At 50.7% G+C, this 21,557-nt stretch overlaps 2 protein-coding genes across 2 annotated transcripts; both read right to left on the reverse strand.

The window, feature by feature from the left end:
* Positions 1-5,456: 5,456 nt before the first annotated feature.
* SSTR3 (somatostatin receptor 3) lies at positions 5,457-6,665 on the reverse strand (the record flags this gene model as incomplete). The annotated part of the gene is made up of 1 exon (XM_082280812.1): positions 5,457-6,665. The coding sequence occupies exon 1, from the start codon at positions 6,660-6,662 to the stop codon at positions 5,457-5,459; it is 1,206 nt and encodes a 401-aa protein (XP_082136938.1). The 5' UTR covers positions 6,663-6,665.
* A 6,235-nt stretch (positions 6,666-12,900) lies between these two features.
* RAC2 (Rac family small GTPase 2) lies at positions 12,901-21,321 on the reverse strand. Its single transcript, XM_082279620.1, has 7 exons — positions 21,184-21,321; positions 18,163-18,234; positions 16,863-16,980; positions 15,380-15,442; positions 14,847-15,006; positions 13,839-13,973; positions 12,901-13,106 (listed from the first exon to the last, which is right to left on the reverse strand). Exons 1-6 carry the CDS (start codon positions 21,216-21,218, stop codon positions 13,843-13,845), a joined length of 579 nt encoding a protein of 192 aa, XP_082135746.1. The 5' UTR covers positions 21,219-21,321; the 3' UTR covers positions 12,901-13,106; positions 13,839-13,842.
* Positions 21,322-21,557: the final 236 nt, after the last annotated feature.

The raw sequence follows: 21,557 nt of genomic DNA on the forward strand, positions 1-21,557 counted from the left end.
GGCGTTTGCATAGTTTATGCTTGGGAAGGCAAAGAACAGCAATTTTTCATGAGCAAATATTTGCATATTTTCCACTCGTTCGAGCAGATAAAGCATTTCAGTTCTCTGCCGGATCCTCAGGAGAGCTAGGAGCATCTTCTTTTTTGAAGGTGTTTCCCTTGTTTGTATTCCCCTGTCTCTTTTCTCTGGAGGCTACCCCATTACAACAATGGATTAACTGCTTCTTGCCCCCTCCACACACCCCCTTGTTCCACAGCCCCATACAACAGCTGAAACATGGCCTGGACAGTTTTGCTGTTGCCTGCTCTGAGCTGCTGTGATTCCCTGCTGATGACAAATACAGCGGCTCCCTAACAACAGCTTCAAATGACTTTATGTGTGGGCTGTGTTGGTAACAGCCTGGAAACACACCCTCGCTTCTCCACACTGGAGCCCCTCTGCCATCACCATTCATTGCCCTTCCAGCTTTTCTCCTGAAGATCCACTGCAGAGCAGAAGGGTCACACTGAGTGGGTCCATGGCTGCCCCAGACCACTGTTGTGTGGTTGGGTTTGGTGGCTGGGTACGTGTGTGTCTGGAGGGACAAGGGCAAGGTCCAGATGCCACCTCCCAGCCTGAGCCCGTGCCTGGGCTGCGTGCATTAAGGAGAATGTGCTGCATTCTGGGCGTTCATGCCTAGGCCAAGCAGTACCTGAAGGTTTGGGTGTGTGTGCACCTGTGAGGGTGGCCCCACATGGTTTCATGCACACATAGATCTGCTTGAATCCGTGCATGGCATGAATATGTCTGTGTGTTTATCCACATCCACGCAGTCGTACGTACACACACACACACATGCATGCAATCGTGCAATAAGCACTCATTTGCATGCATGCACACATAGCACATACCTGCTCTTGTTCTTTGACGTGTGCACACGAACTCTCTGACAGAATGGGTTCCCTGTGTCTCTATCACCCCATCTGTAATCACACGTTTACTGGGAAGAGGATTGCACAATGCTGCTGAAATCATTGCAGCCCTTTCTAGTCTTGCAGCTCAGATCACTACGTGACAAGAATGAAACCTTTTGTGCAGCACAGGGCTTGATGGAGCCCTTATCTCTGTGTCTCTGCACCCAGAACAGAAAATCTCTTTTCCATATCTGACTGGAGCAAATCCCCCCTGAACACATCCAGACTTTCACTTAGCCACTGCACACGGTCCCCACGGCCTCTGGGTTGCCCAGAGTCAACCGCACCGTCGTTAAGGAGAGGGAGAGGGATCACAAGGGCAGTCAGATTAATGCTACTACCACAGAGAAGTCAAGGGATTCACCAACAGGGAGACAGTGCTGAGGAAAGAGCAAGGGTCAGGAGGCAGTGACCTCCTGACCATCATTCCAAATGCCTGTTCCTATGAAAAACAGCCTGTAAATCAGTGGTGATAGTTTGAAGAATTTTGTGGCATTTGTTTCTCCTCATGAATTTTTGGACAAATACCTTTTCTTTTCCCTCCCCCAGCCTTATTTTCTGTTCATCTTCATTTTTTATTTCCCCAATTTGTCACTGCAAAATAGGATACAGCCTGCAGGCGGGGTGGGGGGGGGGACAGAAAACACAAGACAGAAAAATATTATGCTTGTCTCTTTTCTTTTCTTTTAAACCCCTATTTAATCTAAAGATCTCCAATTTTTTGCTGATCTCCCTGGAACGCATTTTCTTTGCCCCAGCAGTCTGGCCTGCAGAGCAGCCTTGGTGAGAGCTCAGATTCCATGTGTCAAAATGATGTGTCTTTGGCACACTTGCTTGGTGCTGGCATTGCAGTGCTTGGGCTCTTAAGGGATGCTGGTATTTTAAGAAGCCAACAAGTCGACGGAGTTTCTTGAATGGTGATTTGCAGCAGATGGAGCTGCAAAGGCGTGTGAAATGAAGTCTCAGCTCAGTTAGATGGTGAAGGAGACTCTCTGTTAAGTGTGTTGGCAGCTGGGGAACTTCCCCCATCTCCCCATGGCAGCTGGGCAGCCACTCCATGGATAAGGAAACCCATCCTGTATCTGCCCCCCACCCACCTGAGATGCTTCCTGCAAGGTCCTTTGTCCCAGTTACATGCCTTCTTCAGTGCCTGGTCATCAACCATGAACAGTGCTACAAGCTCCTCAGATAATACAATTTCTGCTCCGTCCTACAAGGCTTGCTCTGCAAGCAGAGTCCAGCATTCACCTGGCTCTGCTCTTCTCTGCAAGAGGAGCAACACAGACCAGAGTTTTAAGTGCTGTGTTGTCCACCTATCCAACCATTTGGTAGTCAGTCTTTTTAATCTTTCTACCACTTATTGCCCCTTATAGAGGCAGAAGCTTTGGCAGTCCATCCTCATTCTGCCAGGATTTCTTGGTTGTGTTTAATCCAGTAGATGTTGCGGGAGCTCCCCAAGAAACTAAAACAGAGGCTTTTTTTAGTCCAACAGACTGTATCCCACGCCCATGCATAGTTTGGCTGCTTTTCTGACTGGGGCCCACAGTGTGGGAAGCTGATGCATGGATTGAAGGAGGAAAAGATGTAAAGAGATAGCAGAAGACAGAAACTGGCTACCAAGTACTTTATTTTCCCTGTGAGTTGGGCCTGCACTCCTGGGTGTCCGACTGCCCATGCTCAGGGGAGCGCTGTAAGGGCAGCTAAGCAGTTCCTGTGTGGTATGGCAGGCAGCTCAGCTCCTGAGCCTGAGCCTGCAGGCATGGACAGCTTGGCACCAGCGTCCCAGGCTTAAAGAGGAAACATGAGGATGTAGGATTCCAGGGGACAATCTTTGTCACGGAGGTGATGGCAGTACCAGTGACTGAGAGCACAGCTGAATGCCTTTTGTTTGGTTGTGTCTGCAGTCCCTGCCCACCCTTCCTCTGCTCTCTAACCTGGCTAGGAGATGTCTCTTCACCTGATAACCTGCGACAGTCGTTTTCCAAACTTGGGTGTCCTGCACTTCAGGTCTCCTGATGCCTGCCAGGCCTTCACATCTTCTCACATTGCCTTTGTGTGACCTTGACTTTTGCTTCCTCATAAAGTGGTTCTGTTCCCACGAGCCTCAGCTGCTGCAGCTTGTTCTGCTTCCCAGTCTAGGGCTTTTGGCTTCTGTCCCAGCACACCCAACCCCATGCATCCCCTTCCCTTCTCTTACTTTCTCTCAAGTGACCTGTGAGGCATCTTCCCATTGCCCAGCCAGTTCTCATAACTGACCTTCCACAGGTTGCCTCCTGCAATATCTCCTGACCTCAGGGAGGCATGTGTCCTTCTGGTGGGTCCCTCCTTCCCATTTCTCAGAATGGTTTGTGGAGAAAACTGCCCCAAAGGGCTGTGGTATGAGGGTCATTTTGGTGGCTGTAGCTTAGCAATAGCATTCATGGGGAAGTTAAAAGTATGGGGACAGACATTTTAGCATAGCTGCAGGAATGAAGCCAAAGTGGAGAGGAAGACCTTCATCCCACCCACCCTTGTACAGTGCTGCTCTTCCAGCCTGCACACTCAGACGGGCGCACCCACAACTCCCCTCCAGCAGCCAATGCGCAGGAGCAAGCACTCATCCAACTCCACAGCAGCATGTTTGCTCTCCAACTCTTGTCCAAGCATTCACATCCGCACTTAAACATCCTGCAACTGCATAAACACACTCCCTCATCTGTGTTTGCATACACTTACACACATGTATGTCCCCTTAGGTACCCCTGCACACATGTGCACCCCCCCACAGATTAGCATCAGTGCCCAAGGCTGGCACCAGTCTCCCACCAGCCCTGACTCCTGGGTCTTTGATCCTCTTCAGCCATTCCCATACATGTACATTCCAGGGAACGAAGCTTTGCCTACAACTACCTTTGTGCACATGCAGACATGTAGTTTCTTCACCATCCTGAGCCAAATACTCTACCCCTCCCCACAGGATAAATTAATTCCTAATATTGCCCAGACTCTTTACAACCACAGCTCTTACACGCTGGAGATGCCCCAACCTCCATCTGCTTCCTGGCCCCATCCTGTACTGATGGATGCCTTGATCTCCTGTATTAGCCAAACATGACTCCATACAGAAGTTGGCTCAACTCAAAGACATGGTGTAATCTCAGCCAAACCTATAGCACCCCCTGTCCTAAACACACAGAACGGTTTTGCCCACCTGGCCTTCTAAGCCCAAAGGCTTTTTGTTTATTTACAGTAAAGCTTAAGGAGAGGAAAAGAAATGCTGCCTCCGACTCATGTCTCACTGTCTTCTTCTGTACCCTTGCTACACCTCCCACCAGGGTGCAGAGGCACCAGGAACACCCTGAAGAATGCAAGGTGAAGGAAAGAAATGTTCCATTTTTAACTCCCAGGTAAGTCTTGTCATTCTGCCCAGAGTCCATAAGAGCCCTGAAAAGAAAGATGTTTTGAGCAGTCAGTGGTCTCCAGCCATGGCCAGCATGGGCAGGAAATTTGTCCCAAGACTTTTTGAAGAACTACAGAAGGGCCAGCCACACATGCAACTGGCTGGTATGTCTTTGCTGCAGACATTTCTCCTTCCTGTTCATCTTTTAAGGTAAACCTCTTCTCATGTTTATAAGGAGGTTATTCAAGGCACTAGGTTGCCTACACGTGGCATATGGCATTTGGGGACTTCCTGGAGGTGCCACCATCAGATGGCAGCCTATGCTCTCCACAGCTGGATCATCTAAGGGCAGATCATCCGTCTAGGGCTGACCTTGCTCTCTCTGTACTGTCAGTGCCCATCACCTCTTCAGCTCTCCCTAAATGCATTCTGCTCTTCACCTGGTGTTGCCAGATAAAAAATCATTTGCTCCTGGTAGCTAACACAATGTTTATTCTTCAAGAGCCACTGGCCTATGAACTTCACAATGCTTATTCTGTAGGAAGAAGAACTGGAAAGCAACCAGGCCAGCTGTGCCAACTTTTACCAGTTCACCAAGCAGTCAGGTATGACTTTGGGGTCACCAACCACAGGGGACCACCAAAAAGACTCCCAGGACAGAAGAACATATGTGTAAAGGAGAGGGAAATTATGTTAATGATTTCAGGGAAATGATTACCATATGTATGTTTATTCTGGGAAAATGAATGAGCATGTATGTAAAATATAGTATATAAATGGGAGCTTTTTCTGTACTCAGCATGCATGATATTTTGGAGGAGATATCCCCTCATGCATCCAGCCAAATAAAGAATGCCTGCTTCTTAACACTACATTAGTGTTAAGGAGGTTTTATTTTTACCAGTTTCTGGTAACACTGGTACTACACAAACCTCAGGTGTCTTTTCCAAAGCCAAGAACAATGCCTGGCTTTTCCCACAAGATCATGGAGCCCTATTGATCTTTAAGCAGACTCCTGGACTTTAATATTCCCTTGTATCCATGTCTCCCATTGCCTTTGAAAGCAGAGAAGGTGAAGGGGATCCCATGTCCCAATGTCTCTTTCCCCTGCACCAGCTCTTTCATCATAAATAACTGACACGCAACTTGTTGCTCTTTTCGCATCCCGCAGGCTCCTCAGGGAGCGGTTTTTGCTCATTGCTTTTTCCTTCTCCACTGCTTAGAGGACACTCCTGCCTGTCATTTCCATTCTGGGTGATCTTGCTGATCTCACCCTCTTCCCTTTCGTCATCAATCTTCTCTGGGGGGCATGCTGGCACCTCCTGGCTCTGGACTCGGCGGGACGGCCTGAAGATGGCCCTGCGGAAGCCCTGCTTGAAGCGGTAGGAGAGGAAGCCATAGATGATGGGATTGGCGCAGCTGTTGGCATACGGCAGCACCACCACGAGGAAGTAGACTCCAAAGAGGGATGGCTCCTCTGGTAGTGGGCAGACAACATTGATTATGTTGAGGACGTAGAAGGGGAGCCAGCAAAGGACGAAGACAGCCACCACAGTCACCACCATGCGGGTCACTCTGCGCTCTGAAAGCTTGTGCTTGGAGGACAGAGCCCTCACCCGCCTGCCAGAGGAGCGAACCTTCACAACGATCAGGAGATAGCAGAGACAAATCACCAGCAGTGGTCCGAAGAAGCCCAGGGTAGCAGTGTAGACGATGAAGCCAGCTCTCCACACCGAGGCAGGCTCTGGCCACTGGATGTGGCATGTACTCATCCCTAAAGGGACATCTGAGAAGACAACCACGGGCAGCACCACTATGGAAGACAGCACCCACACGGTTGCACTGACGGCCTTGGCCACCCGTGCTGTCCTCCATTTGGAGGACTTCCCTGGGTGGACCACAGCCAGGTAGCGGTCAACGCTCATCACCGTCAGGCAGAAGATGCTGGTGAACTGGTTGATGGCATCCACGGCCATCACCAGGCGGCACATGAAAGAACCAAATGGCCAGTAGGACAGGGCATTTTGCGCAGCCAGGAACGGCAGGCCCAGCATGAAGAGCTCATCAGCCAGGGCCAGGTTCAAGATGTAGACGTTGGTCACCGACTCGCTCACGGAGTGCCGCAGGACCACATAAATGACCAGCGAATTCCCAGCCAGCCCCACCACACAGACAATGAGGTAGACCACAGGGATGAGGACACCGCTGACAACTACACCAGGGCTGATGGTGGAGGAGCTGTTGGGGGTGGTGAAGCCTGTCCAGCTACTAGAGGCATTCCCCTCCTCCGACACTGCCGGCGTGGGGAGGCTAAAAGCAGAGGTGTCCATAGCAGAGGCAGGGAAGAGGGCAGGGGGCAGTGTCCTTGCAGGATCAGTTAGCAATCTGGAGCTGAGAGGAGGAGAAAAAAAAGATTGATATTGGGGACATGACAGCTGAAAAAGCCACAGGTAAAATCACCACATTAACTGTGTGTTAGGTATGGGCAGGCATGGGGATTCAAGCGGAGATTGTGGACACTAGTGGATGCTGGAAAATCTAGGACAATATCAAACCCATCTAGTCCTGCAAGGCACAGTGAAGATAGAAGGACAAACAGGGAGATGGTTCAATGTGGGCCTCTCCTCTAGGGAAAGATCCTCTGGAGAAAGAACAACAGACTAGGATAAGGACAAGGAAAGTTTTCATTGCTAATGGATCCAATACTGAGGACATGGTCACCAGGGGCCTGGTTCCTATTTGTGAGTGGCAGGTGCTTTACAAACAAAAGAGGGAAAAGCATACAGTGACAAAGTGCCTTTCTGACTCTGACTTTCCTATTCTCTTGAGTATTTATTCTCCTGCTTGCTGAAGTTCTTTTTGGACTGGCCATGTTATCGTTAGCCCTATAGCAGAAAGAAAAGTGCTTTCAATCCAAGCAGAGGGGCTGAGCTCAGCACCTGAGCTGAAGGGCAGTTGGTTTGTGTTATGCCAGTTTGAGAGTAAAGGAAAGATTATTTTGGATACACCAAGAGGGATCAGTCCAGATCCCTCTTATCTCTTTTTTTCTTGTTCTCCCTGCCATTCTGTCCCTCTCCTTCTGCACCCTGCAACACACTGCTGAAGGTAGAGGCTCTGCCTGCCCCACCTGTTTGCAACACCAAAGCAGTGTTCCAGCCTTCCTAATCTGAGGTGCCCAATTGCTCGTCACGTCAGGGTTTGGCATGGAAACAGCACTTGGCTCACTCAGAGAGAGCCTTGAGCAAACAAGCTCTCCTTTCACCACCAGCTTGCTGCTGATACGGGGTCAGGAGCTGCAGGGAGAGGACAGTTAAGGGACGGACGTGCCTTTTGTCAGGGCTCCATATGTGAAATACAGAGCCCAGCACATACTATGGACCAGAGACACCCTGGAAAACCTAATGCAGGGGGGATTTGTGTTTCTTTCAGGATTATTCCAGATCTGGAAAACTTTTCTGGATGTGTGGACTGACAGGGCCATCCTGCTGATGAATTAGGTCCTTGGAAGGGAGAATGACTTGGTGGAAGTGAATGGGGACTCTGAGGCTCGCCTTTACTAATCTCAACAAATCTCTTAGGGCTCTGAAGCTCCTTTTCTATTGAATTAAAACTGGGGATGTCAAAGGAAAGGACTCCCAACCTTAACTACTTTCAGGATGCCAGAAACACTCCAGAGACTTTTCTCCCAGGTGATTCTCTGTAGCATCACAACTTTCTTCACAAATGTCTAATATTACAGTGTTTGGGAGGTTTTTTTTGTTTGGTTGGGGTTTTGTTATTTGTTTGTTTGTTTGTTTTGTAGACATCATTCCAAGTTCTGGAAACCCTAGGGGAGACCTGAGCTTCAGATGGAGTTCTTGGACACCAGACAGGCAAACCCAACAGACTTGACAGATATATCAAATTTTATGCTGAAGGAACCTCATCTGATAGGCCCCATAAAAACACAGCTGAGTAACTATGTTTTAAGGCCATTTCTACAGGCTATTGTATAAGTGTTCCTTGATTTAGAGCATTTGAGCTTTGAAGGACTGGGATTGTTTAGATTTTCTTAATTTTCAGGTGCCTTGGGCTGTGACACACTGTCCTGATAGAAGCCCATCTCTTGGGGTCCTGCAGCACTGGGTTGTCCTACACATCATGACTGGCTGCAACGAATAAGCAGAGTAGGAAGTGATTTGAAGCTCTAAGTTCAAGGATCTTTCCTCTATATTTTTTCCAATTCTGTTCTAGTGACACGAATCACTTGTTGGAGAAAAGAGGAGGGCAATGGCTGCTCTAGGGACAAAGATCCCTACAAAAGGTGGCAGAGGCCAGAACAGCATGTTCGTAAAAGGGTGATCCTCTAAAAGGTGAAGACATAGATGGGAATCCCTTTGGATGTTCCTCCTGCATGCAAAGGAATTTAAAGAAAAAAAAGGCCAAATATTTGGAGCCTTACAAATATCAAATATGGGTGGAGATACTCCTGCTGGGGCTGAAAAGCATTTGGAGAAGCATCTGGGGTCCACACCTCAAAGCCGGTTGTTCAGGCTGTTTAGCAATACAGTAAATCCAGCTCCAGGGTAGCTTCAGAAGCCCTATCAAAAATATTAAGGCATGCAATAAAAAGCATGGATTTCCTATAAATTCATTTTCCTGCTCAGGCAGCTGCAGGGGAAAGTCTTGATCTTTAAGCAGGTGTGGTCTGTTGCTGCCATTATAACTTTGTCAAGTACCATGTACCAGCTCAAATGCCATGTCACACATTTTGGCTATTTTGGCAGAAAAAACACTGGACATCAGTGCTTCATCTAGTTTCGATCCACTCTGCTGGTTGCTTTGGCAGCACATGCATGGGTAGGAGTTGGTGAGCAACCCTGGCCTCAGACTGATGATGGTGTGTTTGCATCCACTTGGATCTGTTCCTGATGTGGACAGCACCTGTTGCAAGAGGCTTGGGATCCTCTAACAGGTGCTACCAGAAAATGCCTGGTTCATGCAGCTGGAGAGCAGGAAGAAGGCAGAGAGGTAGGAAGAGATGGGAAATTGGCACTACTGCTTTCCTTAGGGAAAAAAATATAAATATATATATATATATATATATATATTTCTGCGTTGAATGAGAGGAGGAGGTGGATGCTGAAAGCTGAGCCCAGACCTGGTAACAAACCATGAATAGCAGCTGGGAGGGATAACACAGCCAAATAATCTGCAGCCCCTCATGACCCCCCTCCCTTCCTGTCCCCCGTGTTTCCCAGGGCCCTGCTCCAGCTCAGGACTCTCCCGTCTCACCTCGGGGTTGAGCTCTCTCGCAGGGACCAGGCTGGACTGGCAGAGTTGGAGGGTCGGGAGCGGGGGGGGTGGGGGGATGGTCGGCAGGTTTTCTTCTCTGGAACTGCAGACTTAACTTCTGCATGGACTCATGCCCGCGGGAGACATCTGGGAAGAGCGGGCAGAGCCGCCGGGTACTTACATGTCGTCGGGATGTACATTTTCCTCCGCTTCACCGGGAGAATCCGTGTCATGCTTTTCCCCTTCCCCTTTCCTAAACGCGACAGAGCGAAGCGCTCCCGGAGGGAGCGAGCCTCGCCGAGCGCTACCGGAGGCGCGGGTCCTTCTTCCCGGACTTGCCCATCGCCCCCGCCGTGCCTGGCGTGGGAAGGGGCCACGGGGCGGCCGGGGGGATGCGCGGCCCCTCAGCCCCACGCCCGTGGGTCTCCCCCCCACGCAGCCCCCGCCACCGGCGGGGCTCGGGCAGAGGGAGCGGAGCGCCGGTACCGGGGGACGGGCGCCGGCAGCCAATGGGCGCCACGCACGGAAACACCGGCAGGAGAAGGAGGAGAAGGAGGGGATGGACGACAGGGCAGGAGAACGAAGAAGAGCGGGGGGAGATATCGGGATGGAGAATAAAAGGGGGAGAGGGAGGCGCAAGCAGATGGGCAGAGGGATAAGGGGAGCGCAGAAGAGGGGAGGATGAAGGAATGAGGAGTGCGGTAAAAGAAGCTGAAGACAGTGGAGGGAAGAGGGAGAGGAAGAAAAGAGGGATGCAGAGAGCAGCTGTGAGGTGGGAGAGTGGGCGGAGGGGGCGACTCGGTTCGGCTCCCCTGGGCGGGCACCCAGGAGACCGGGCCCCTGTTCCAAGGGTCATGCAGGCAAGACTGGTGCTGCTGGGAGCAGCAGGAACACAGCAAAACCTTCTGGCTGGCAGGGTGCTCAGAAATCCGCGTGGATGTTGAGCACACAAACCCTTCTCCCTTCTGTTCTGCCCTATGAGCACCTCCAGATGGATGGAGATACGGGCAGATGGGCAGATAGCCTGTTTCAACTCTTTCCCCTCCCTGGCTCCACACACGATCTCTTGTCTTTTGCACCTTCATTGGGAAAATGTTGCAGTTTAACAGCCCCAAACTGTCCTAGCAGATTTCATCTGTGCTGGAAGGCACAGACCCAGAAGAAACGGATCTAAGAGAGAAATTAATCTCCTTTGTGCAAGCAGTTCTTCCAGGAAGGACATGAGGATTTCCCCATCTCATTCCCAGCACAAAGGGCTTCCCTTTCATCCTCACCCCCTTTCCTGCCCTGCAGCCAACATCAGTGACTCCTTGTGCTGTACATCACCCAGTTCTTGACATTTGGCAATGTTATTGTGAGCATTTAAGCCCCTGGGGCAAATTCCAGCTTTAACAAAAGAAGACAGTATCTCAGAGCACAACATAGCCAGGGTCTAAAATCTGGCATTCCAAACCTACTTGGGCAACTTCATGTGCAGCCAGTACTGCTCAAAGGTGAGCTGATGAAGGCAGTACAGGACTTCAAAGCTGTCAGGCCTCTTTAGGCTAGAACTTGGCCACAATGCTGTCTGGAGACACACAAGAGAGAGTGGGCCTCATTGGGGAAGGAATGGCATGGGTAGCACACAGAGGTTTTTCTTTACCATGGCAGGGCAGGTGTCTGTAGCACCATGCAGAAGCCCCTGAGCTCATTTTTTAGAAGGAACAGAGCCACACAACAGCAGAGTTCTACCCAGGCCTGCTAACCCTTGCAGGACTTGTTAGCATAAGCACAGTCATAGGATCACAAATTCCAGGTCTCCAGATCACTTCCTCAGTGCTCTGAGTTGTGTGCCCCATTCTCTGCCTCAGCTCCAGTGGGGGGTTGTGCTTAGATTGTGTTGGGAGAAGAGCTCAGCCTGTGCACCTTCACAGGTAGCCAGGTACATGAATTTTGTTTCACACACATGGTAGGCATTGCTGTACGTGATAGGAGATGGGGCAGACTGAAAAGGTAAAAGCCAACGCTTGAAAACTGGAGAGACGTAATAAACCACTGGGAAGAGATAGTTTTGAGTCATGCTTAGGATGTTTAAAGGAGGTTAGATCCCATTTTCAAGTGCTTTCACAGGCATATGCCCACACCAGAGGCTTCATTTTTGCTCTTCTGGGCTTAGGTTGACATAATTTACATTACCTTTGGGTGGGCCCTGGGCAATTAATCCAGCAGCCCACGTGCAGTGCAGGTATTTGTGGAACTCCCTGCCACAGGATGCCCGCCAGGGTTGCTCTGAACTCTATCAGTAGATAATGAGTCACATCACTGAATGAACTGCCTTATTCAGAGCTGACCATGAATTGAAATTGCAGGAGTTTCCCTGGCAGCAGGGTACCTCGGGGGCTTCACTGTGGCTGGTTGTACCTGGCATTACCAACGCACCTCCTCAGTGCAGGAAGCAGCCTTTGAAGCTCTGAAGTGTTGCTGCATCCGGGAGCAGCAATCTGGCTCAACTCCATGGTTTCTCTGTGCCCTCCTAGGACTGCAGGATTTTGCAGTGCCAATCATCACACCCTGAGCCCTCCTCTCTCCTGCAAGTAGTGGCAGTAGCAACCACCCTGTAACACTTACTCTCAAGTCCCTGCAATGCATCAGGAAAGCAGGTGCTCACAGCTGCCAGATCCATAGCACCGCTGGGACCACTCTCTTCAGCTTAATTTTAGAGTCTTGGAGGCAGTTTGTCTGGACTGGTGACTCATTCCTCCCTCTTTAATTTTTTCCCTGCCCTCCCCCTTCCTATTCTCACTCCGCCTGTGTCTGGCAGTGTGAGTGAGTGCCAGAGCTTAGGAGGATTAATCAGCAATGTGAAAGGATGTCCCCAGCAACCTGCAGAGGCAGTCCCCACGGAGAGGTGTCTGGGTCCAGGTGTCCCCTCCCAAAGCCTGCATCCCATCCTCTGTGTGGCGCGGAGGGGAGACAACTTTTCCTTTGAACACGTGGAGACTGAGAAGAGGAAAGGCAAAAGGAATGCAGGGGGCTCAGCTAGGAACTTAGCAGGATTAACTTAGAACTTGGAGGATGAATCAGGCCTGGTCTCATCATCCTACAGCAGCTGGGGCTCACCAGGCTCCGTGTGGTGCTGCCTGTGTTATCACTGCTGAATGAGGAGCACAGCAGGGAGGTGCCTCCAGCCCAGCCATCCCACTGCTCACGGCCTCAGGGCTGTGCTCCCCTGAGGTGCAACACATCATGGACATGACAAGAATGTACAGTCTGTTTATTGGGTGTTATTCACTACGTTGTAACCTCAGGGGCCCGGGAGGAAGGGAAGGGGCAGGTGGGCAGGCGAGGTGAGAGCAGGGACGTTGTGCAAACAGACAAACCAGTGCTACAGACCCACAGCAGTCTTTCAAGCTGGCAGAAGTAAAAAGCAATGACCGCCCCAAGGTGCTGAGCTCCGGGTTGCTGGAGCCTTCACTCTCCTGTGTGCTGGGCAGCACCTGGCATCAGGACAAGGCCGGGATCTATAGCCAAAAACAGGACAGACCTCATAATACCAGCTCAACTACTTTCCTGCTCTCCCTCCCTCTGCTCTGGTGATGGTGGGTGTCCGAAGGGACAGGGTCCAAACTAGCAAGCTCTCACTCTTCTCTCTCATCAGGATGTGACCAGCTTTGCCTCTTGTCCTGAAGCCTGTCTCCTCCCTCTGCTGCTTTGTACTGACATGGAGGCAGGTAGGGACAATACGAGAAGTAAAGGAGTCCTGGAGGAGAAGATGCCGCTTGCCAGTGATCAATACAAAAAACCCCTTGAGGTGAGCAGGGCTTGGTAAGAGGAAGGGCTGCTGGGCAACTGCCATGAATAAGGAACAGCTTTATTTTCTACAGGCAAAGGCTATGGCTTCATAGCTCTCAGAGCAGGTCATCCCCAGAGCAGCCTGGATGTAGTTCCCTCTGCGGCAGAAGTTGACAGACAGTTCTTCTCTTTGAGGGCACATGTGCAAAATCCTAGACTGCCCCACATCAAGAGATGGGAACAAACTTGCCCACAGGCAAGCAGAAAGGAGGGGGAAGTTGATCCTGGGTTTATCATACCATGTCCTGTCCTTTTCCCAAGCAGGGTGTGCTGCCTCCCTCTCTCTCTTTGAAGGTGACCCATTCCAACAGGCTCACCAGGAACACAGTGGCCCTGACAATCTGGGTTCAGGAGCAGGAAAGCACCACTGGTGTCATCCCAGGGATCCCTGTCAGACTTACTTGCTCAGAGGAGGCTGCATGCCCGTTTCTTTGTCCGGGTGGGCTGCGGGCACAGAACTGCTCGGATGGCCTCGTCGAACACCGTCTTGAGGCCGCGCTGCGTCAAAGCTGAGCACTCGAGGTATTTCACAGAGTCTGTCAGGAGGAAAGCAGGTGTTGCAATGGGGGGCAGGCAGTGGGGATACCCAGGTTTCTGCTCCTTGTGCTAGAAAGCAAGGCCTGGCTCTTGCCTGAGCTGAATAAACGCATCTCAGGTGATCAAAGACATTACACGTTGTCAGGACACATTTCACTCACTCAGACAGTCTTGACTTCAGGGCAAAGCTTGCCAGCTGCACTAGACCAAGGTTTGCCTGATGGCTACCCATGTAGCCACAGCAGAGCCATTGTGTGAGGATGACCATGTCATCCTGGCCAGACATTCCCTCTGCTGAACTCCTTCTTGAAGACTCCCTCAAGCTGTGTTTCTCACCCTCTCTCCTACATCTGTGTGCCACATCTGAGAAGATCTGAATAGTGGGGTGAGACACCCATACCTGGGATTGCACGTATAAGCCCCAGCAGACAGGGGCAGGGACAGGAAACTGCAGTTGCAACGCTTCCTGACAGAGGTTAAAAACCTCTCTTCTGCCTCTCTCCGGATATGGAGGAGTGGCCTCTGCCCACAGCGCAGCTGTGGCTTTCACAGAAGAAATATTGTCCCAGATAGAAGTAGCAGAGTAACAGGGGAGGAGAATGTGAAAGCGTGTAGTTGTGTGTGTATGTGAAGGATGGCGACCAGAGAGAGGCACAAAACAGAGGGCTGAGGGGTTCAGTCTTCCTCAAGGAGCAGATCTTCCTGAGTCTCCTGAAGTGCCTTTTGTCCCATGACCCTGGATGTGTCTCCTCGTGTCCCTCAGGGATACCACTGTGAGATACCTCTACAAAAGCCTCGCTAAATTGAGGGGAAGCCCTTTTCTTCGGCCTCTCTCCTTTCGGTAGGTCCAAGATGATTCCCCAAACACATACCTATTTCTTTGGCCAGAGCAAGACCCTGAGGATATGTTATGGGGGATAGCTTCTTCTCCTTCAGCTTCTCAATGGTGTCCTTATCATCACGGAGATCCAGCTTTGTGCCCACGAGGATGATGGGAGTGTTTGGGCAGTGGTGCCGCACCTCGGGGAACCACTAGCAATGGAGCAAAATGCCAAAGATGTGAGAAGAAGACACACATATGGGCATGCACATGGGAAAACAAAGAGGCACTCCTGAAAAAAATGTCAGCAAGGTAGCTAACAGCCTGTCCTTCCTAATATAAGTCTGTGGTCTGACAGCACAATAGCCCAGCAAGTTGAATTAGGCCCATTAGTAGAGTTGGCCACCTTCTTTGAAATGAACCAGAAAAGGCATCTGAAGGAGGCTTCTGACTAACAGAAAAGACATATGACCTCCTGAACCTAGATGTCCTAGTGGTAGTCTCCACCCATAGACACTGTTCTTGCAAGACCAGCACCAGTCGCAGCCCCCTCATTCCCTGGTGGACCAGGATACCCTGTCTCACCTTAGCACGGACGTTTTCGTAAGATGCTGGGCTGACGAGGGAGAAGCAGATCAGGAAGACATCCTGTAGGCATACAACCATGGTGCAGAGTTAGGATGAGATGGCATGATGAAGCAGGGGGGGGAGGGAAGGCCTGTGTGGGCAACAACCTCCCTCTGCAGCAGAGGGCTGTGCTTGGGAAAGCTCTCTCTATAATACAAAAGTCCTGACTGCTGCTTCTTGCCTCTGGTGGAGAGAAGGATCTCTGCTCCCCTGAGTCATTGTAACCATAGCCACCATTATCAGAAGAGCCAAATGGTCAGCTCTGAGGATGGGGTTTTTGCGGTTTGCACACTCATCCTCATGGGAAATGGCCTCACAGCTTCCTGCTCATTCTTCACGGAACACCAGAGAGCTTTCAGGCCAAAGTAATTTTGCCCACAGTTGAGACAGACCTAGTTTCAGCCCAAAAAGTACACCCACAGGACTCAAAGGAGGTAGAGTTTCGGCTCTCCAGGTAAGCAATTCTCCTGGGCATGGCAGAATTCAAATTTCCTTTAAAATCAGACCAAACCAAACCAATACCAGCTCATCAAAGTTATATCTATTTCATCCAGCTTCACCTAGCTGGAGCAGTGGTGCCAGACCCAGCCTATCCATTTCCACACTTCTACAACTATCAGAGACAAAAACCTTGGAGAAACATTCTTCCACCTATCCTTGGGAAATGTCCCAGGGTGGATGCAAGCATCTTGTTGAGAAATAGACCTGCTTGCACTGACTGCAGGCAAAAACACCTTATACCAGGTGTCTGATTTTTAGGTGGCTAGCCCAAACAAGTAACTTCTAATCAATTCCTAAGCTTTTTGATTGCAGTGGCAACCTTCAGACCAATGTCTGATGCAGCAAGGTCTTTCTGAGCTTGCCAAAAGACTGCTTGAAACAACATTCGCCAGGGAAGGTGATCCTTAGACCCTGCAATCACTCTGTCAGTGTGGTGAAAAACTGGTGAACACAGTATCTGAGGCACCCGTTTGTTCTGCTAGAGGCACCAGCAGATCAAACACATGTCCACACATCAGATCTCTTTTAAAAGGCAGAAATCAGAAGAGTGGGATTCACAGAAATGTGGCAAGCTCCTGCCTCTTAAATTCCATGAACCACCTTAACTTTACAAAAGGAAGGTTTTTTACCAGGGCTGTGTAAGGCATCTGCCCCACAAAAAGTCAGTGTCAGCTGGTCTCAAAAGTGCCTTTGAATGTTTCGTTCTCTTGCTCAGTTATACCAGTAATGGGAGTTCAGATAAAGGCTCCAAAATATCCTTAGATGTCTTTTAACTTTCGGGTTTCAAGGCAGTTGCATATCACCAGAGATATTCTCAGAAAAAGGCAGAGAGCGACAGTAACAATCCTGTCACTGTTTCAAGGCACATGTTGAGTTTTGCAGTGAGGGGTGAAGGTGTAGCCGAGGGAGGAGGGCAGGAGGGACATGGAGTGTGACCCACCGTCTGCGGGTAAGAGAGTGGCCTCAGCCTGTCATAATCCTCTTGTCCAGCAGTATCCCAAAGTCCCAGATTTACAGGCTTGCTGTCAACCATCACGTTGGCAGAATAGTTATCAAACCTGAAATTCAGAGACATAGGCCATGGCTCAAACAGGAGAAGAGGGAGGCTTTCCAGTAGTGTAGGTGCATCCAGGAGCAAAGAGTGGGGATTCCTCTTCTCTCCTCACCTGGGTGACACTGGTTTTCTGTGAACCTCCACCTTATGGAATTCCCACTCAGCATCAACCTCCTCCCCATCATTCAGCTATCCTGGACAGGTGCCTGGCTGCAGCTCCACCTTTGATACCTTGCATGCAGGTCCACAAACTCTTTTCTTTTCCCATTTTTTTCCCAACATCCTTCCCACAACTGCATCTTCTCTAGACCCAAGCCCCTGTCTTTCTTCTGTGTTCTAAGACTTAGTTTTATTCTTAGAAGTGAAGACGAATCCATGTCTCTCTAGTTTGCTTCACTCCTCAACAGCCCTGCTTGAACTGAGGACAATGTGTCCCCTTGCTCTTTGACAACTCGGCTTGAAATATTTTAGGACAACTGTCAGGATTGCATGCTTAGGAGCAAAGTCTTGATAGAAAAAAAGGGTATCAAGACAATAGAGAAGTTCCTACCCTCATCCTAGGAAATTTTATTTCTTGGTCCTTCTGGTACTTTTTTCCCAGACTAAGGGAAACCAGAGATAGGGAGGGACCAACACAAAGGTCTTGTGAATGTGTTCATGGCATATGCACATTAGAAGGGACACAATTCAGCAGTGGACTTGGCAGTGCTAGGTTAGTGGTAGGCTAGGCTAATGATCCCAGAGGTCTTTTCCAACCAATTCTACAATTCTGCTCCATGCAGAATCTATGACAGCTCCAGTAACAGCAAGTGTCTTGGACAAGGAAGGAAGTGGGGTCCCATGTCTATCCACCTGCCTTCTCTTGGGTCTGACCCAGCTGTTGTAGCCTAGTGCCTGTTTGTCTTGGCTGGCAGGATCTCACCTGCTACTTGTACACTTAACAAGCTGTTAGACCTTGGGTTGGCTTGAGTCTTTCAAATGTCCCATTTACACCAGGGTTTTACAAGGTTGCTTCTGGTGAAAGGTGACAGATCCAAACTTAGAGACTCCTTCATTGGTTTGGCTGACCTTCCTCTGCTTGGCATGGAAATTGTGACCCGTGGAGTGCACAAGGGGTCACTGCACCTCTTTGCAACCTGTTTTCATGCCTCCCACCCGCTCCAGGACCTGTTTATGCATTACTCACACAGTGGGGATGTATTCTCCTGGGAAGGCATTGGTGGTATAGCTGATAAGGAGACAGGTTTTTCCCACAGCCCTGGAAGAGAAAGAAAACAATAGCAGGAATTTATGGCAGTGCAGGCAGTCTTGCTAGGGTGAGATGGAGATGGGGCAATCCTTCCACACCTCTAACCTAGCCCTATCAGTAAACCCCTGAAAGCAGAAACGCATTCACAGGACCAGAGAGTGCATAACCACAGGTTAGAAAGCTGGCAGGAAGAAAGACAGGATGTCGCCCAGAAATGTTTGTTGTCTTTGAGCGCTAAGGCTTGTTTTTACGGTCTAGTACAGAGATCACTCAGCTAAAACGCATCCACTCTGCGATGGAGGTGGGAGTCCATGTTGCAGTGCATGCAGAGTGCTGTAGGCTCGCAGCCAGGACAGGTGCGTTGCCTCGGTGTGCCATGACAAAGCTGCCATGCCAGCTTCAGCACTCGAGTACAGGCACTCCCACCTGCTTTTCAGGTGCTGTGGCCAGGGACTGGTAGCAGCTTTTCCTGACTTACCCAGTCTTTCCCATCTACAGTAAGCTGCAGCAACACCTGCACAGAGAGCTGTAAGGAGCCAAATTGTGCCTGCCCCATGGCAGATGGAGGCTGCTGGTGGTGTTTCTGATCTAGAAGCTGGTCCTTTCTCTCCCCTCAGTCTCCCACACACACATGCTGCAGCAGGGTGGAGAGCAAGGCAGCAGCACAGTCCAGACTGGGGGAGAGCACTGGCGGGATAAGGAGCAATAAGGCTGTCATGTGGGGGAAGGAGGTGTTGTGGGCAAGGTGAAGCCTGTGCTGAGGGAAAGAAGCACTTCTTTCCCTCACCACAGAAGGTGGTTAGAAGAAAATAAAGCAGCCAAGACAGGTGTTGGGAAGAAAATCCTTCTCGTGCTGGGATGCTGTTTCTCAGGTTTGTGTGGCCTGGGAAAGCTTGGCCATGTTTCAGTTACAGAACACAGGAAATGCCTCAGCCAGCACAGCCCAGGATGAGGGAGAGGTCTTTCCTTTGCAAAGGCTGGAATTCTGCTGCTGGGGACACTCAGACCACCTCAGCCATACCTGCAAAGTCCCCTGCCCCAGGGCTGCAGCTCTGCCTTTTTGTGTGCCCTTGACAGGCACCCGGTCACAAGGCAGCTGCCTCTGTCACTGGACTGTGTGGCAGCTGAGGAGGAAGCGGAGCTCTTTGGCGTGCTCTGACATTTGTTTCTTACTCCTGCCACCCCCCTTTCTTAGATCCTCCTCTCTCCGTCCCTGCTCTTTCCCCAGGTCCCTTGCTTCCTTCTTATCCTAGAGCTACTGAGGGAGGTGAAGCCCTACAGGAAATGCCTCAGATCTATGGGCCTGCGAGTAGATCGGTTGTGGAAGAGGGGGACGTTCTGAACTGGTGTGGTTGAACAGAGAGGTGCACAAATGGTCAGTGAAGGGGTGAAGGTTACAACACAGAGCTGAGGTTAGTGGCACCTGCAGGCTCCTGTGATTGAACCCAGGGCATGTTAAGAGGTCAGTGATGCGTGATGGAGGGGCTGTGGGGGCACAGCAGCTATGGGACAACATGTGAGCTGAGAGGAGAAGGTCCTGTGGTTGTTAGGGTTGAACCAAGAGGGTAACATTGCTGGCATGGCTGGGAGGGAGGTGAGGGGTGGGGAACCAAGAGCTCAGAGCAGTGGGGGCTGTGTGGCAAGATGGTGAGAGGTGTACAGAAGTGCAGTGTACAGAGAAGCAAAATGACGAGACAGAAGACATTTAAGAGGAATTGAGGTCCTAGGGGTTGAGAGCAGAGCATGTGGTGGGGTTAACCATCATATGAGGTGGATGCTGCCTTGAGGGAAGGTTACAGAGTTGGTGCTATGTGCGAGGGGCAAACTGGGGGGTGGGGAATTGGGTAACAGATAAATGCCCAGTGGAGTTGTTCATCCAGCTCCAGCTTAAAACCTTCAGGGGACTTTTCTTACAGGTTAGTTTTTATTTGAGGTTCCGTCTTTCCTTGTCCCTTCTCCCCATCCCCTTGCCCCAGCCCCTGAGAACATGTCTGACACGTACTGTTTTGTGTGCAGACATCTTCTTTCCCAGGCCAGTTCTAAAGGAGGAAGTGACTGTGGGGAGCAGCACTGCTGTAAATGTCTCTTCATCTGCCACCTTACAGCTGCCCCAGATAATAGTCTGGCCAGCTTCTAGGTAGAAAGGAATCAAGCTATTCCATTCCAAGCACAGACTCTCCCCCTTCCCTCCCTTGCGTTTACTCATCCCACAGGGCAAGAAGTCGCTCTGTCTGCTCCATCCCTCCTGCCCCAAGCAGTGATGACTGCTTAACTCATTGATGGCTTGGATCAGGCCATTTCCAGGAATCAGGGGACATGGGCAGAGAAGCCACCATGTTGTGAAGGCAAGGTTTTGTTACCTCCCACTCCCGACGTGCCCTATACTTGTGCCTATCCCAGTGGAAAGAGCTGCTTCTCCATGTGCCCACAGAGGCCCCTTGCCAACAATCTCCACCACACTCCAATACAGAGATAACCTGCTGAGAAAAGCTGAACATAGAGATCCTGATAGACATCCTGCCAGGACCAGAGTGTCATGCCCTCTCCCAGTCATTACCAGTGAGCAGACGGCTTTCAAGGAGCCATTCACCTGCAGGGGAGCGCTTGTACCTCATGGGTTTTAAATCTAACTGCTCCTGCCTACGAGCTGAATCTGTCAGGAACACCATCACCTCCTGCGCGTGGGACAGACCTGCTCCACTTTACATGGATGCAGATGGAAATGCAGATGGATGATCTGCATTTCCATGCAGATGCCCTGCAAAATGCCCTCTTCGTGCTCCCCAGAGGAATGTCCCCTGCCCCGGGGAGAGAGGAGTGAGCATGTCTGCAGTAGTAGCAAGCTTGCAGAAGGTCAGAAGCAAAGCCAGGGAAGTTTCACCAAGCAGCCACTTTTTTCATGCCCCTGGTCACAGCCTGTCCCGCCCCGCACCCGCAGCAGACCCGCAGGGTACGTACCCGTCTCCCACCACGACACACTTGATGGCTTGCATGGCTCTGGACCCGTGGCTGAGGACGGAGCCCGAGGCAAAGGGAAGTCAGGCCAAGGCAAACAGCAGGGAGGGATGGGCAAATGTGGGTACCAGAACAGCAGGTTGCAAGGAGGGAGGAAGTGGAAGAGGGAACTTCACTCGACGATCACCCTCCGGTCCCTCCGCCCCTCCACCGCAGCGGCAGCTCTGTGGCCGAGGCCGTTGCTGAAGGCGGAGCAGGCGTGACTTCTTGGTGGGGATGATGGCTGCTGTAATATTTCTTGTTCTCCCTGTGTGTCTCACCCACTCCCATTCCACCTCATCCAAATGAACAGCGGGGGGGGGACCAAACTGATTTTC

This window comes from Coloeus monedula (genome assembly GCF_965178545.1).
Source record: "Coloeus monedula genome assembly, chromosome: 4".
Lineage (NCBI taxonomy): Eukaryota > Metazoa > Chordata > Aves > Passeriformes > Corvidae > Coloeus > Coloeus monedula.

Coding starts and splice junctions, on each gene's coding strand:
- RAC2 (XM_082279620.1), bottom strand. CDS start 21,218: ATGCAAGCCATCAAGTGTGTCGTGGTGGGAGACGG. Junction 18,235..21,183: donor TGTGTCGTGGTGGGAGACGG/GTACGTACCCTG, acceptor TTTCTCTTCCAG/GGCTGTGGGAAAAACCTGTC. Junction 16,981..18,162: donor GGAGAATACATCCCCACTGT/GTGAGTAATGCA, acceptor TCTGAATTTCAG/GTTTGATAACTATTCTGCCA.